The following is a 16,552-nucleotide window of genomic DNA, read 5'->3' as shown; positions in this document are numbered from 1 at the left end:
TCTTAAGTTCATCCTACTAGCCACAGCACATTTCATACGGAGCATAAAGTAGTATGATTACATCACTCTGTGAAAACATAATGACATATTATGTACTTCAGCTTTATTGTTTATATGTGCCAATATATATATATATATATATATATATATATATTAACAATGAAAAAACCCACTTCAACCGGCTACATCCACCAAACAAGGCTGGTGCGAACAAACGGTAGTGGTATCCGATATATTTATATATATATATATATTTATATATATATATATATATCTATACATATATATATATATATTCACTTAAAAAATCAAAGGTTACAGAGACGTTATAGTTATGCTCACATTTTAAATATACAAAATCATAAAATTCACTTCTTATAGTTAGAGCTATCTCAAGTAACTATAACTCATGCCCTAAGATAACTATAACTCACGTCCTTGCCATGCATAGTTTTTTCATCAAAAAATATACTGCAAATATTACATTGATATTATAAGTGATGTTATCAAAGATGTCACGAGTGCTGTGATTTGTGGGGTAATTAGCAGTGCATGGTGAGGACGTGAGTTATGGTTACCTTAGGGCACAAGTTATATCTTCAGCAAACAATTAGTCAACACTCGGAGGTGCTTGTGAATGGGTTGAGGAGAGGCCCCAAATGGGTCATGTTTTTCCTGCAGACAGCTGGGGCATTGGAAATGTAACTGTTCTAACCTTGTACCTAGTGCACCACCCCTCCCTCACCAGTCTGGGTTCATCCGGCAACTCAAAACTCTCTACTCTGATTGTGTCATGAATACCGTAATCCTTGTATATCAGATGGTCCCCTATGTAGATTGTGTAATTAATCACAAACATACATCTGTCTTATTGGCACAGGCACTAATCCTTAGCTCTAAAAACCTCCATATTCCCTTCTTTACCTCTCTCTTTCTCTCTGGCATGTCTATAGACTCAGTCGGTACTGCTAGCAATAGTAAACTAGGTCTTTGGATGGAGGGGCAGGGAGAGACTCTTTCAAACAATAACCACAATCCGTCAGGATGAACCACCAAAAGTCACTAAATTTGCTTGTGCTTAGCTCTCTGGTAGTTTGGCACAAAAGCAATCCGTCTGAACCTAGAGGCAATATGGAATGTATTTATGCAGCATACAAGCAGTAACAAGTTAAAAGACACAAGCAAAATCCCACATCTATTTAGAAAAATAGAGTAAATTGTAATAAATAAAATGATACCAGAACAACAAAAATACAATCAGTAGAACCTATGATAGGTGATTTAAAAGTATTAGGTATGTATAGAACCTAAAAGCACAAAAGCACTAGCGGTCATCTGGTCGTGCTAGACCAGGGGAAAGTCACAAGTTCAGACCGACTGAGAAGGAGCACGAGCCAGATACAGGGACCAGGTTAGTCCCACTGGAAAAACATCTTCCTCAAAGTCTGACAGGAAAAGTCCAGTTCACTGTGGAGCAGACCGCGAGGAGAGCATTGCTGGTGGCCATTGTTGTAGAACAAAGATCCGGTCAGGCATCATGGGCGGCTGCTGTTCAATCTTTGCATTGGAACTTACTGCAGACTGTCTTTGCTTTAGTGCAAAAGTGCAGATCTTGCGTTGGTGGTCTCTGTGTGGGTTCACCAGAGCTTTGCATTGGCGGTCCTTTCATGCAGAAGAGTCTTGGCATGAATGGGCCTGTTCATGGTCACAAAGAGCCCAGAACTTCAGGATTTCATATTTCTTGGCAGAGGAGTACACTTTGATGCCAGCCAAGTGTCAGGACCTGGGAAAATACATCTTTTGGATCAGGAACACACTGTAGCAGAGGCCAGCAGGGCTTAGGCAGCACGTCCTATTGCTGCAGGCCATCTGGGATGTTGCAGGGAAGCCTCTAGAGCTTGATGTATCCTTGTTGCTCAGAAAAGGAGGTCAGTCAGCTAGCTCTTGAAGTCACTCTGGTGGTATTGGGTTCAATAATAAGCCCATGCATCCATCCTCAGGCAGCAGGGCAGTCCTTCCAGCAGCAGGGCAGTCCTTTTTATGAATCTTTCACAAGTCCAGAAGTGATTTGATGAGTGGGTTCAAGCGGTCCAGTATTTATACCTTGTGATAGCCTTTGAAGTGGGGAAGCTCTCTACAGCCCCCCCATCTGGTTCTGGAAAGTTCCTTCCTCCCCTGTCAAGGCTCTGAGTAGTCGAGGGTGACAAAAGGCTGGTGTCAGATTGATTTTTGTGTGTGCTAAGGCAGCCTTTTGCACTCAGTACCTCTTTGTCTCACTGTCTGGGAGGAATTTACAAAGGTCAGCTGCTAACTATTCACAGTCATGTGACCCAGGACAAAGGGAGCTGGTACCAAATGATCACGACAGGAAAATTACAACTTTTTAAAATTGGCATTGTCAAAATTGTGATAATTAAATTTGGTTTTAAGTTACAATTCATTTGAGTGCAAGTATAATTTTCGGATCTTCTCCCAAAAGTAAGCTATTGCTTATTAAATATAATAGGGTAACCGAATGTTAAAGTATTAGAGAGATAGGTTTTGCAGTAGTGAAAAATGACTTCAGGACTTTTTCACTACCAGTACTCAAAACTTAAACCCATATGTCCTACTTTTTAAACACAGTACACAATGCCCTATGATTCCATAGGACCTACCTTAGGGTGACTTATATGTATTAAAATGGAAGGTTTCGGCCTAGCAAAATGTTTTTTGCCAGGTTGAAATGGCAGTTTAAAACTTCACTAAAAGCTGCAGTGGCAGATGTGACAAATATTTTAAAAGACTACTTAAGTGGGTGGGTGCTGCAGGCCCTGGGTACATTTAGTAAAATTTATTAGAGACTTAAAAGTAATTTAAATGTACCAATCAGGTGTAAGCCAACTATTCCATATTTTGGGACGAGAACTCATGCCTTGTAGTTCTGGTTTGCAGTGGTAAAGTGCACAGAGTCCATTAGCCAACAAAAATGAATAAAGCAAATCAGGAGGAGTGATTCCTTTTTTCTCAGTTAAAATTCCACTTCTGATTTGTGAAACGGGGATTTTCTGCCAGTTTAGTTCATAATTTGGCTCCTAGAAGGTGTGCTCTTCGGTGTACCCAACATCAAGAAAACAATTTATTCTCACTATTGTGTGAGAGCATAAATCACCAGAATAATGCAAATGATACTGCCAAGTCTCCTGATTTAACTGAGTTACTTTCACACGTACCATCTACTCTGGTTCACATGGGCATCCGTGTGGATTTTATATCATCAATGGAATCAGTGAAGTGAAGTTGATTCTGAAAAGAATCTACTCAGAATACCCCAGTATCCATTAAAACCTGAGATGGAGGAAGTGATCCACTCTGTAATAGCAGATTTGATAAAAAACAAATGGTCTTAGTACCTATTTTTAGTAGTTGTAATAGCCTGATTCCCTGATATGCAACCCAGGAAAAACCAACACACACATGTTCATAGAGGACTTTATGATCATTAATAATGTGATTATCCCAAGCTTCCCTGTCATCCCTAACCCTGCCACCATCCTTTCTTGAGTTCCCATAAGTGCTTAATAGTTAACTATGGTTGACTTGTGTTCTTCTTTTCTCTTCTTCCTCATATGTGAAGAGAATTAGTATCTCTTCTCGGTCACATTCTGTGGTTGTCAAAATTAATGGACCCGACTTCCTTCAACTTACCCTTCATGCCTTTACTAGGCCCTGAAGAAGAATCTAGATATGTTAGTTTTCACCTCTGTTCTGCTTTAGTCCAATACGCTATGACTTGATGTTTTAGATCTTTGAAAGGAAGACTCCATCAGTCTCCTTACCAGACTAAGGAATAAAGGGCATACATCTTCAGAGGAGCCCTTACATTTCTGCCTTCTCTCATTGTGCTACCCTGGCATTTAATCTCTGCTGGCAAGCATCACCTGTCCTCTGAATAAGTTGAATCCCTTTATAAGTTGCCCAAACCAGAAACTATATCCCAGGTACTTACATTTCTGGGAATAGCTGGGTATTGCAGATATTGGGTCCTGGGTTATGTTGAAATGAATTGCAGGATAATGTGAAAAAAAACACCCCGACCCTTAAAGTGGTCTAGTGAAGCCACAAATGCATTTGTGAAAGATAACTGGGCATTAGCCTCTGCAGCTACCTTAGACCTTCCTTAGTATTCTAAACATTTTAGGTTGTAAATACCAGATTTGCACTTAGCAGAGTCATTGGATTCAGAAAATGCCCATAGTTTATTATTCTTCAATTCGTGGCTGAGCTCCTGCATGTTTAAGGTCTGTAGCGCTAGCTGGAGTCCTCTTTGAAGCATCGAAAAATATTATGTTATGTTCTACTTTAACTACTACAGTGGCTGCACTTCTCACAAAAAAAGCTCTCTTATGTAAGATTGTCTGGTCTGAAATGTTATTGTTGTCTGTTTCTCACATTACCCTGATCTGCTGTCTAGCCGTGAGCTCTGGCTCTCTAACGTCCACCAGTTGGTGAGGGGAACCCCATTATTGTATATTTTTTGTTGCGCCTGTAACCATAACCCATGTGAACTTAACTGACGTGCCTATTTTTTAAATAATCTTTTTATTCTGATTTTTTAATAATCGCAAAATGCTAGTAACATCTATGTGTTAACTAACCTCAAAATCCACATTATGACTTACATGGAAAGTGTCTGGTCAACATAGTATCTGCTGCCCCTTCCTCCATGACGTACCCGTTTTTGATGATGAGTTAAGTTATTTTGTGGACAGACCCTTTTCAGAAACGATAATGGTGTCCTAGTTGATGGCTGTGCTGTAGGTACTGTGTATCTGATTATGGAAAGTTGTATTTTGCCAAATGTGAGTTCTGCTTAAGTTGCAGAGCTTGTGCCTCTCACATTAGCCTGCATTTTAACAAAGTAAAAGACTGTGACTAAGCACCTGGACTGAAAGTATGCATTTGGAGTGATGCACGACTTTGGGGTTTTATGGATGCAAAGGGATTCCTTAACATCGGCCATAACCCCCATTAAACATAGGCAGTATGTTGAAAATATGTTTACTGCTCCACAGTTGCCTCAGAGGATGACGGTAGGAAAGTGTGCCGCACACCAGAATACACATGGTGATGTTTCCAGGGGCAACACCCTAACTGGTTCAGCTGTTAAAAGGCTTCTTTGTCTGAACTGCTGATGCTGCTATGTAAAGTACAGGAACTGACTTATTTCCTGTACCAGTGCTGAAAGATTTATCTTGATTACAGTAGCAAGCCTTCTAAAGTGAAAAAAGTACTGATCCAAGCAGAAATATAAAAGAGACTCTGAGGGGTGTAGTAAAGCACCACCAGGCATGTGGTTGCTCCTAAGTTTCTACTCTTCAGCCTCGCTTCATTGAGTCACGTAGCAGCCTGTATTGGAAGGAACACCATGATTCAGTTGACAGCAACTGTTTGGTATGCTTCCTTCCCTTCTTTCATAGTCCGGAACTTTGGAAGTCCTTTGCCATCTGTCTGTTACACAATGATAGAAAAGAGAATAAGGTCACCCCCACTGCTCACCCTCTGCACTTCTGGCCTCTTCATGCAAATCCAGATGGACTTTATCCAGATGTGAACATGTGCAGACCATTCATATGTCCTAAATATTATGCTTATTTTCTCAGGATGGGTGGAAGCATACCCTGGTGCCTTGCAGATGTCTTTAGAGTAGATATGCGGTTACTTAGATATTTTATCCCTATGTTCGGGGTGCTGTATTCGATCAGAAGTGACTTCCTTCCCACTTTGTTGCAACAGTAGTACAGGCAGTTTGCAAGGCTTTAGGAACAGGCCAGCATTTCCATTGAGCATCTCACTATCAGTTAGAGGACAAGGTAAAAAGGAGCAATGGTTTCATTAACAACAAGATCATTAAGATATGCCCGAGGCACAGTAAAATGGCCTGATGCCTCCCATTAGTTTTATTATTCTTCCAAGCAAATGCTTCCCAGAAAACCCAATTGAGCACATTTGAAATACTTGTGGATTGACCTACAATGCTGCCCTTGCATCTTCCAATCTTAGCTGCTATTTTGGATTGATGAATGATGATGCAGCTTTACAGTATTGCAGAAGGCTTACTGTGCTTTTACAGTTTCTGTTCTCAGGTTTAAGCATTTTTATCTAAGTGTCCAACTGAAGCCTAACACTTCTGCCAGCCCAGTGATTGGGTATACATACAGGTACACCAGATAAGGATGTCATTGCAGTTTCTCTGGCATAGATCCCAGGCCCAGGTTCTGCTCATCACCAACACAGCTGCCAAATGCCATGGTCTCGTAGCTTGGATCCACTCATCTCGCTGCAAGTGAACTGCAGATTTTGAAGTTTTTCTGGGACAGAAATGTCTTAACCCTTCTCTTGTGCAATGCCTTCATTCTTCCTACAAGGGTAACTCCTGTGTGTTGATGTTGGAAAAGTACAAAATCCCTGTTGTAAAAGTGAAGACAGGCACTTAATTCTTTCTCCTGCCCATCAATTAGACTGACACTTGCCTTTATCTTTTCTACTATGGGTAGCTACTACCAAAGTGTGCCGACATCCCCACACTTCACACCCAGGCCTTGAAAGGTTTAGCAAGCCTATGAACCAGAAGATGCCAGATGTGACTCTTCTTGCAATGACTGAGCAAGAATATATTTTCTCATGGACAGTTGTTTCACAAGCACCGCAAGCAGAGATGTCATGCCGATTTCGTTTTCAGTTACAAGCCTAACCTTGACTGCTCTTAGATTGGCTTATTATTTGGGATATATTGTTCTCAATATGCAACAACTTGTTGATTATCCCTTTAAAAAAAGGAGGTGTACTGTGCTGTTTCAACTGCTATTACATGCTTTTCATCCTCAGTTTCCATGTCCCTTATGACTGTTGCTTTAGATGAAATAAGAAAAAAATGCAGATTGCTTAGAAGAACATGCTAAGTTTACTGCAGCGGCCCTAAGATTCATGACAATGTAACTGGACTCCCATGACAAGATGCTAATTCAAAATAGAATGGCATTACATTACCTCTTAGAAGACAAAGGTAGGAAAAGAGTTGCACTATGGTAGGTCCTGAATGTTGCACCCATCTAACCAACTGTTCCTTTAGGATACATCAGCAGAAGATAACAATATGGAGAGTGCCAGGAAACAGGAGATACAGAGTGGGCCAAATTTAAGCCCCAGAGGCATTTGGATATGGCGAGGGGGAACCTTTGGTCACTAAAGAATGAAAGTATTTGAGTCAATGATTGCAATCATTTTAATAATGGCTGTTTTATACATATCAACAAAATTAATAATGTACAATATCCTATACTACAATGAGGGAACAGCCAATACGTCTTTGCCAATATATCTTTCCTCATCATCCTCAGAAACAGCAGGCGTAAGCTTGCTGTTTCTGAGGATGATGAGGAAAGATAGTGCAGATAAAAAAAGGAAGTGATGAAGATCTTTTCTTTTGAATTGTGTTAAAGCATCTTTTTTCTTCTGGGAACAAAGGAGGGTTGTGTAATCATAATCACATTATTGTTTTTTGTCACATATGTAAATCAGCATATCAATGAAGGTACAAATTTATTCCATAATAAAATACAAATGTTGTTTCTTATTGATCTGAAATGTAACCTCCTTTACAGTAGTGGAAACTGGAAGTGTGGTTTTATGAGAATAATTAACTCAGTACTGTGTGCATGAATGATATCATCTCCTCAAGAATGTCTAGCGCTTTCTCCAGAAGAAGATCTTGACACCTGCTCATTAGATGATTTTTTCGTTTTATTTATCAGTTTGTCATATGATTAAGTTTTATAGACTTCGATTGAGAGAAAACGTATATGTGTACTGTACTAAGTTTCAAGCCAGAGCTCTGATCAATTGTAATGGCAATTATTTATTTGCTTTGCTCCTTCTAATTTTTGCATTGTCAGCCAGTACCATCTTCAAAACCAGCTACGTGAGTTAAAGAGCCATCAAAACCAGCTTCCCTACTTATCTAACATACAAGCTCTCCATCTGTGTTGGAGCTCAGTAAACCTGCAGCCAGAACGCTGAAACTGCAGACTAAGAAGTGTAAAATTGAAAAAAGGGCAAGACAGCTGGCCTTTCCCATCCATGCACCCAGGATCAGAAACTTCATCCCTTATCAATCAGGCCCGTGCTATCTGTGGGCGCAGTCACAGATAGCTCTGAGAAACAGGAAGAGGGTCTAAAATATACTTTTAGCGAAAATAGAAGCCAATGGACTAAACTACTTTCATATTCATCAGCTTTGTTTTCATTTTTCCCTGCATAAGATCATCACTGCCACATTTTCTCGAGACTGTGGTTTAAAACTAGATTGTTTTGGAAGAGAGGCCTAGCTAGCAAGCTAAATGTAATTCTCATTCTGTTGCAGTGATCATCCCTATTACTGTTGAGATATCAGAGTGACAAAGGGCCTGTCGGTGGAGGGGAATACTCCATCACAGAGTTGACAGATATCCTGTCCGCCCTATTATGATCTCATTCTATCCTATGAGGATCGAAATACAGTGGGTGAGATATCCATCACTTTTGTGATGGAGTATTCCCTCCACCGACATCTAAATCAGGCCCTAAGTAAGAACTGTCAAAGGGCTTCATGCTCCTCTATGGGGGTCCAGATATAGAAAATTATAGACAGTAAACTCACTACCTTAACCTTTCCAGAAGACATTATGTGTTGGTTAAATACACGAGAATTAGAATGAAGGGCTTTAGGTTTTAGGAAAGTTGCTTTCAAATTGTCTTCAACCTATTACAGCAGATATGAAATCCCATCTGAGTTTTAGGTCTTGTGAGTGATGAGGGCAAGAAGAAAAATCTTTGAAAATAGATAGTCCTATTTTCTGGTAAAATTAATGACCCGCAGTCTAGCTCATATGGTACAGGTGGGTAATCGGACTCTTACCTGGTCATTCTCGACTTGCTGTCTGAAAGAAAGAGAACGACGTACAATATTCTTGGATGGCTTGGGCAGGGTATCTCCCATAAAGTTCACACTATTCCTGTCGTAAATTGTGTAACTAGTATACCAAAGGTGATTTTGTTTGCACCCTTAATTTTTTTAGATGGTTTCAAATTAATATTTGACATATTTTGTATGAACTCTTGTCAATTTTTATTAATGCATGAATGTTTTCATTACAGGCACGCAACAGAATTGGGAAAGCTCAAAATGGATAACCAGTTTCGCCACTATTTCCAGCACCCATGGTCCCGCCTGATTATAGCTTATTTGGTGACCTTCTTTAATTTTCTGCTGTTTGCTGAGGATCCAGTATCTCATAGCCAGACGGAAGCCAACATGATTGTTGTTGGGAACTGTTTTTCATTTGTAACAAATAAATACCCTGGAGGTGGTTGGAATTTTCTGAAGGTACTGCTGTGGCTGATTGCTATAGTAGTTGGACTGATTGCTGGGAAGTTCCTTTTCCATCAGCGTTTGTTTGGTAAGTCACCTTATGCCTGGAATTACAATTGATTATTAGTCCAATTGGTATACTCACTGATTTCATTCCTCATGACAATTATTTGTTTAGCATTACTTAGACTGGAATTTTTCGCACAGAAAAATGAAAGCGAAGCTTGTTGAAAATTCCTACTTGCACCTCATTTGTCCATATTGTAGTGCCTTGATGGGCAAATAGTTTCTGGTATATTTCAAACCAATCTCTTTGTCTAACAGTGTCACTTTTTCAAGACATCTGACTTTATTCTTCCACACTGATGTTATACCTTCATTTTTCAAATTGTAGTGGTAAGCCCCTGGTACTCCCACTGACAGACGTGGTCAGTTCTTCTTTTTCTTATAAAAGTTCATAAAGAAGTAGCTGTGTCCCCACCAGTGAAACATCCTAAGACGATATGTATGGTGTTCTCTATTTCAAAGTCTTCTTGTTTAATCCCTTTCCTAAAGGTATTTGAGTGGTACATGTAAGACGTTTGCAGATTTCCTAGCCTTATATTAAAGAGGGTCTTAGTGGATGAATGTCATGAAAATTGATCCCCTCTAAATGACAGTAGGGATCGTCCATCATTCTAAATCCTGCTGATAATATTGTAAAGTAAGGTACGTTTTATTTCGGAAAATTAAAAACAAATACATGAATACAAAAAAACATCTAAAGTCAGAACAATTATATTTATGCAATATTGTTTAAAACTTAATTCAAACATGATTTAAAATAGAATGTGTGTGGCATATTAGGAGTATCTAAAACTCTGTGGAAATTTGTGGTTCATAGTTAAACATCGGGTCTGGTATCTAAAATGTTATAGTTTTTTTACAATTATTTAAAGTGCATGGTGGAAAGTACAGTTCATAACTGAGCAACAGTTTTCTGTCCAGTGTTGTTGGAAAATTGCCTCCCTGAAGGGTCACCCCAAACTTTCCCACTGGTAACCAGTGGTAAAGTGAATGTCTCTCTCCCTAAAACATGGTAAAATTGGCTCATACTCAATTGGCATATTTAATTTACTTGTAAGTCCCTAGTAAAGTGCACTACAGGTGCACAGGGCTTGTAATTTAAATGCTACTATTTGTCCTGCAGCACTAGCTGTGCCACTCACATAAGTAGCACCTTAACCATGTCTCAGGCCTGCCATTGCAAGGCCTTTGTGTGCAGTTTCACTGCCACTTTGACTTGGCATTTGAAACTACTTGCCAAGCCTTAAAACCACCTCTTTCTTCAAATGTAACCCCTAAGGTAGGCCTTAGGTAACCCATAGGGCAGGGTGCTATGTAAGTAAAAGGCAGGACATGCACTTATGTGTTTTACCTGTTCTGGTAGTGAAAAACTCACACATTTGTCTTCCACTACTGTGAGACCTGCTCCTCTCATAGACCAGCTTTAGAACTGCCCTCATATACTTTTAAGTGGTAGATTCTGATCTGGAAGGAGTAACGCTGTCATGTTTAGTATGGCCAGAAGGGTAATAGAAAATCCTGCTTATTGGTGAAGTTGGATTTAATATTACTACTTTAGAAATTCCAACTTTAGAAAGTGGACATTTCTCTGCACTTACTGCCATCTGTGCCTTAAAGCCTGTCTCTAATCTATGTCTGGTCTGTGCTGGTTGACAGGTCCCCTTGTGCATTCCACCCAGACAGCCATAAACACAGGACACTCAGTCACATCTGTATTCATCTCCATACTGAATGCGCCTCCCTGGGCAGGAAGGGTGGAGCGGTTCTCTCTTAGACTTCAAAGGGCAGTGGCCTGCCCGCACACAAAGGACTGATAACCCCCCACAGGGATCCTGGCAGACAGGACTAGGCTGGAAGGGGAACATGTGCACTTCAAAACCACTCTTTGAAGTTCCCCCCACTTCAAAGGCATTTTGGGGTATATATAATGGGTCTCTTACCCCACCAAATCAGACAGTTCTGGATCTACATCTGAACTCTGTCAGATGGGACTGCCTGGCTGCCCATAGGACTCATCTGGACTGCTTTTCTGAGAATGACTGCTGTCCTGTTTGTTGCCCTGCTGACCTCTGACTCTGCTGGAAGGACTCTACCTTCCCCACAAGTGTTCCCCAAGGGCTTGAATTGAGCTTGCCTCCTGTTCTGAAGTCTCAGGGCCACAAAGGCTTCACCCCCAGGGAAGAAAATCCCCATGCGTCGGAAAATCGACAAACTGCCAGCAGAAATTGATGCAGTCTTGTGGCTTAAAATTGGCCCTGGGGGTCAAAATATCCCCACATCGCAGTGAAGAACCAAGCCTGAGGTCCTGGAAATCGATGCATCACCTTGTAACGTGGAAAGAAATGATGTATCATCTGAGTGTACCGGAAAATCCCGTGCAGCGTCTTATTTTTCAATTCTCCTCCTCTACGGCCCCGTGCATCGTTATTTTTGATGGATCCTAGGTGCTGTGTGTTACAAGGATACACCCACTGATTCTTAATGATTGAGACTCTCTTAAACCTTTAAAAAGTGATAGCTCGACTTGTGCATATTAGATTTTTGTTGTTTTTAACTTATTTTATTCAGATAAATATTTATTTTTCTACATTGGTGTGGAGTACTTTTTATGGTGTTTTCACTGTGTTACTGTATGAGTTATTGCACAAATACTTTACACATTGCCTTCTAAGTTAAGCCTGTCTGCTCTGTGCCTAGCTACCAGAGGGTGAGCACAGGATCATTTGGATTGTGTTGTGACTTACCATGATTAAGTTTGTGGTCCTTGCTTGGACAGGGTGCATACCTCTGCCAACTGGAGACCCAATTTCTAACAGGGGTGTTTTCCGACATTCATAACCAAAACCATTTACAGATCAGTGCAATATTAAAATTTCAGAGTGAATAAAAAGATAAAATAGTGAGAGCATAGGCTAGGAACATTTAGGGATATAAATTTAGCATAGAGGCCAGTGTGGAGTCAAAAGAAAACAAGCATTGGTAAATGTATTAGGTTTTGCATATGTGAATAATAATATTATTTTTATTATTAAGTTTTAGCTTGGTGAGCAGTGGAGGGATGGAGGGAGAAAGCAGTCAATAGCAGAAGGAGGTGGACTGAAGGAGTAAGCAAATTGTAGCCTGGCGGTTAAAAAGGACATGAAAAAGGAACGGGGGATGGATTTTGGGGACAACAAAAACTCCATAAAAACAGGCAAAAATCATTAAAAAAAGCCTGAATTGTCACAGGCCATAAATGAATGCCTTGCAGAAAATAGACGAAGCATCATGCAACTAAAGTACACTATAATCATATCTTGCAAGGTGGGCCTAGGTAAATAGCAGTGATACCAACAGTTCAAAGATGGCTATTTATGCACACAAAATTGAAGGGATTAGAGTACAAACATATGGGCATGTAACATGCCATAACTAGTTGCTGTGCAGTAATTAAGTGAAACAGCATATAAATTACAGGCGCTATTTTAACATCATACATATTTACAACAAAGCACACCAAACATACAAGCATGATAACCAACAAGTGGAATTTTCTGGGGTCTGTAAACTCCGAACTCCTATTGGTTAAAAAAGTTACCTTTCATGTGAAAAGTCTCACATGAAGCCTCCCCATGCTGGATGAAAGTAACCTCGAGGAGTTGAGGAAGATGACAGTGACACAGGGCTTTTTCAAAATTGGCCTCAATCTGCTTCTGCCCACGAGGAAAACACCTGATGGAATGAAAACCCTGGCTGGCCCTGTTGTTGGGTGGAATAATTATGTTGTATATTGTAAAGTTTTGTGGTGATCCAACAGGCATCATGGATTGGATCACTCCATGCTGTGTTCTGATTACAGCATGAATGTACTGGAAGAGAATTTGTAGCAGAAAGAGGTCAGATAAGCTTGAATGGAGCATTTTCCATATCTGAAAAAACTGATGAGATGCATGGTAGTTCCATGGAAGTCCATGAGCTAAATGGAGTTGTATTTTTTTTTTGTCTGAGAAAACGTATATGTATCAACATCTCTAAATCTCAATTCACATATACAGAGCTCATTGAAAGCTGACATGCTACTCCTTGACACCCAGAATCTCCATCCAACTGATCTTCAGAAGTTTTTTTGTAGACTGATCCTGCTAGTTTTGTATCTCTGTCCGCTCTCATACTACTACCCTGTTACCGGTGTACATGTTCTGACCCCTAAAACATCTTAATATAGCTGATCCCCAATTTGCATATGAACTTTTCCATTAAGGTTTCATAGTATATGGTGCAATAAATACACCAGTGGCATTGAAAGTTAAATGCCACCTGTGGACTCCAGCACATATATTGCCATCTACCAGGCTGATAAGGAAACCATGACTTCCAGCCTGCATGTATAGGCGGACTGCTGCGACTCAAAACCTGCAAACATGCCTGTAAATATAACCCCTCTTTGCCAGGTATGAAACATACTTTTAAATAGTAAGTAAATCACCCCTCGGTAGTCCTTGACACCTACACTATAGGGTGTATAGTATTAGAGAGTGGAATATGTAAAAATTGCTGCATTGACTGACCTCCAAAATTATATTCACTGCATAGATGCTGTGGCGTTTCTGCAAGAGAAGCAAGCTTAGAGTTTAAATGCTAAGTCTATATCTTTGGTTTAGAATAAGACAAAAACATCCTTTTTAATATGTCTCAGAAATAAATGGTGAAGTTGGATTTTTTATAACCCTACAGGAGAAGTGGTGTTTAAAAAGTAATACTTTCCCTGTCTAAAGCAGAAGCCTGGCTTTGCTGACTTGGATGAGGTATGAAATATTGCGCTCAGAGCAGAGACACTGGCCTGAGCCTGGGAGAATAGCACGGATGAGGTATGTGACACAGCTTAATCCATGAAGGGCAATTATAGTGGATGCAGAAACATCATTCACTGGAAAGTGATGGAAAAAGACCTTTAATTTGATAGGTTAGAGGTAAAGGACGCCTGGAGGAGAGGCCCTTTTGATCCCGCAATACAGATTTAGCCCTTGTAGTTCCATTCTCAATGTAGAAGGGGGGGGTAGAACCAGTTGGTAGTGGGTTAGTGGAAGGGGTTCTTCATTATTCTAGACACCTATCTATGTGTGTCCACTCGGAACAAGGGCTGTGCCATTTTACATGTTACTGACAATGGTGCACTCTGCCATAGTTTGCTGTGAGGCAAACAAGATGTGTTGCAAAAGAGCAAAGGTTTGCCCTTGATGACTTTTTACCCATTGACGAGGGTGCGTCCAGCAGTTGCATCCCCACCCACTGGCTAATGAATTGAACAACACCTAATCCCAGCTCTACAGAATTCTTTCTAGATCTGTGGCGGAACAGAAAAGGACTGGGCCTGCTGCCTGTGACCTTTTGTGGAGATCTGAAAGGCTAGACTTGGTATCACTGATATCCAAGACAGACTGAGAGGTAGAACTCCTACGTAAGATAAAAAGCTGCAAGAGGTTTTTTTTTGGACTAACTAGTTGACCAGTGACAAGTGGACCTGGACTGGACTTTGCTGATGGCCCCTGATGGAGTGGGTTTTATACTCTGAGTGCTGGCCTTGAGTTCCCAATACCTTAAAAATGATCTAGAGGAGCTGCACCATAAAGCTGGAAAACGTTGGTGCTAAAAGAAATACTTTCTAGGCAGCTGGGGAACTGGGACTAACCATCCAAGCCTCGTCCTCAGCATGCAAGAAATCAGATCGGTCCCACTCTGAGCCCTCCCCAGCCCGAAAAAGTGATGAAAGGTCCTTCCCAGCTGCAGCTTTCAGGCTTGTCCTGCTGGAGTTTTTCTAGATCCAGAAAAAGAGACCAAGTGCTAAGGTATAAATCTTCACTGAGCAAAGGTGTTAAAAGTATACATCCGATGAGAGGACTTTGATGACTGCGAATCCTGCTGATGAGAGGACTTTGGTGAGTGCAAAATTTGAATTTTCTCGCTCTGGGCTTTTCCTGCTAAAACCAACAAATTCAGTGAGACCTTGTCCAATAGTGATCTGACTTCGAGAAGACTTCGTCAGATATGGCCTTTAACCTTGCCCCGCTGGAGGATTTCAGCTTCCCTAAAAATGTAAAATGTTTGACCAGGGTGACCTGCTTCGACCTCTGATCTATCATGGCAAGCCTGAAATTTAAGTCACCGTCTACCATGAACAGAGACTTCTGATTGGAGCTTTACATTTTCATGACATGTTTTACCTTAAGACCATAAAATTCATGTCTCTATTTCCCCTTCTTGCATTTTAGTCATTTTGGTGTTATTTTTCTTATTAAAATGTAAATGTTCTTAATGTTTAGACTTGTGAGTTCCAGTGTTGACTTTGTTTTGGTGGTGCTAAATACTTTACATGCTTTCCAAGTTAAGCCTACCTGCTCTGTGCCATAGCTACCAGATGTTGAGCCTAGGGTCGAATTATTGAAACTATATGTTTAACCTGGCAAGCTTTTGGGACTTATTACTTGAGGTGGACTCGCAGCCACCCCTACTAATAACCCATTTCTTACACCACAATAATCTTTTCACTTTTGTAAGATCCCTGAAAAGTATGTTTCTCAATAAGGTTACCAAATGTTTATGTTACAGTACTTCATGTACTTGCCACAAGTACTGGCCGTTGTCTTTTTTTTCCAAATGCCTGAAAACCACATGTGGCATGCAGATCTATATAATTAATCATTAAAATTCTGAGTTACATAACAAAATTGCCAAAAATCTTAGAAAGGATTTGTGAGGAAAAAAAATCCTTAGACTATTCAGATTATCTATTAGGATATTCAAGTAAGTTTGAAAGATGACCACAGAGAAAACACCTTCAGGGAATCACTCTTGGGAATTTGTGGTATTTCTATCTGCAACCTACCCTTATAAACAGTGCGATATTAAAGTTTTACTAAAGCATACACATCATCTGCCAACAATACAAGTCTGTGCACACATGTCCAGTGCTAGGAGATGAAATCATAATTAGTCGAAAAGTTTATAAAGAAACATGTTTGAAGATGGGTAGTCATTTTAGCTACTTATGGCCTGTGATTGGGAATACCATTGAACATTTGTTTGTGTGTGCAGAACAAATGCCAGTACAAAATTTAAATT

At 40.3% G+C, this 16,552-nt stretch overlaps 1 protein-coding gene across 1 annotated transcript in view; it reads left to right on the top strand.

The window, feature by feature from the left end:
- Positions 1-16,552, top strand: part of TMEM117 (transmembrane protein 117) — a 2,258,187-nt gene that overhangs the window by 173,287 nt on the left and 2,068,348 nt on the right. Inside the window, exon 2 of the mRNA XM_069228825.1 lies at positions 9,175-9,476. Within this exon, the coding sequence (XP_069084926.1) occupies positions 9,203-9,476 (274 nt within the window). The 5' untranslated portion in view covers positions 9,175-9,202. The remainder of the gene's footprint in view (positions 1-9,174; positions 9,477-16,552) is intronic.

The sequence above is a fragment of the Pleurodeles waltl genome, chromosome 4_1 (assembly GCF_031143425.1).
Source record: "Pleurodeles waltl isolate 20211129_DDA chromosome 4_1, aPleWal1.hap1.20221129, whole genome shotgun sequence".
Classification (NCBI taxonomy): Eukaryota; Metazoa; Chordata; class Amphibia; order Caudata; family Salamandridae; genus Pleurodeles; species Pleurodeles waltl.
The sequence above is the reverse complement of the archived record's forward strand: the minus strand, read 5'-3'. Positions and strand labels throughout refer to the sequence as shown.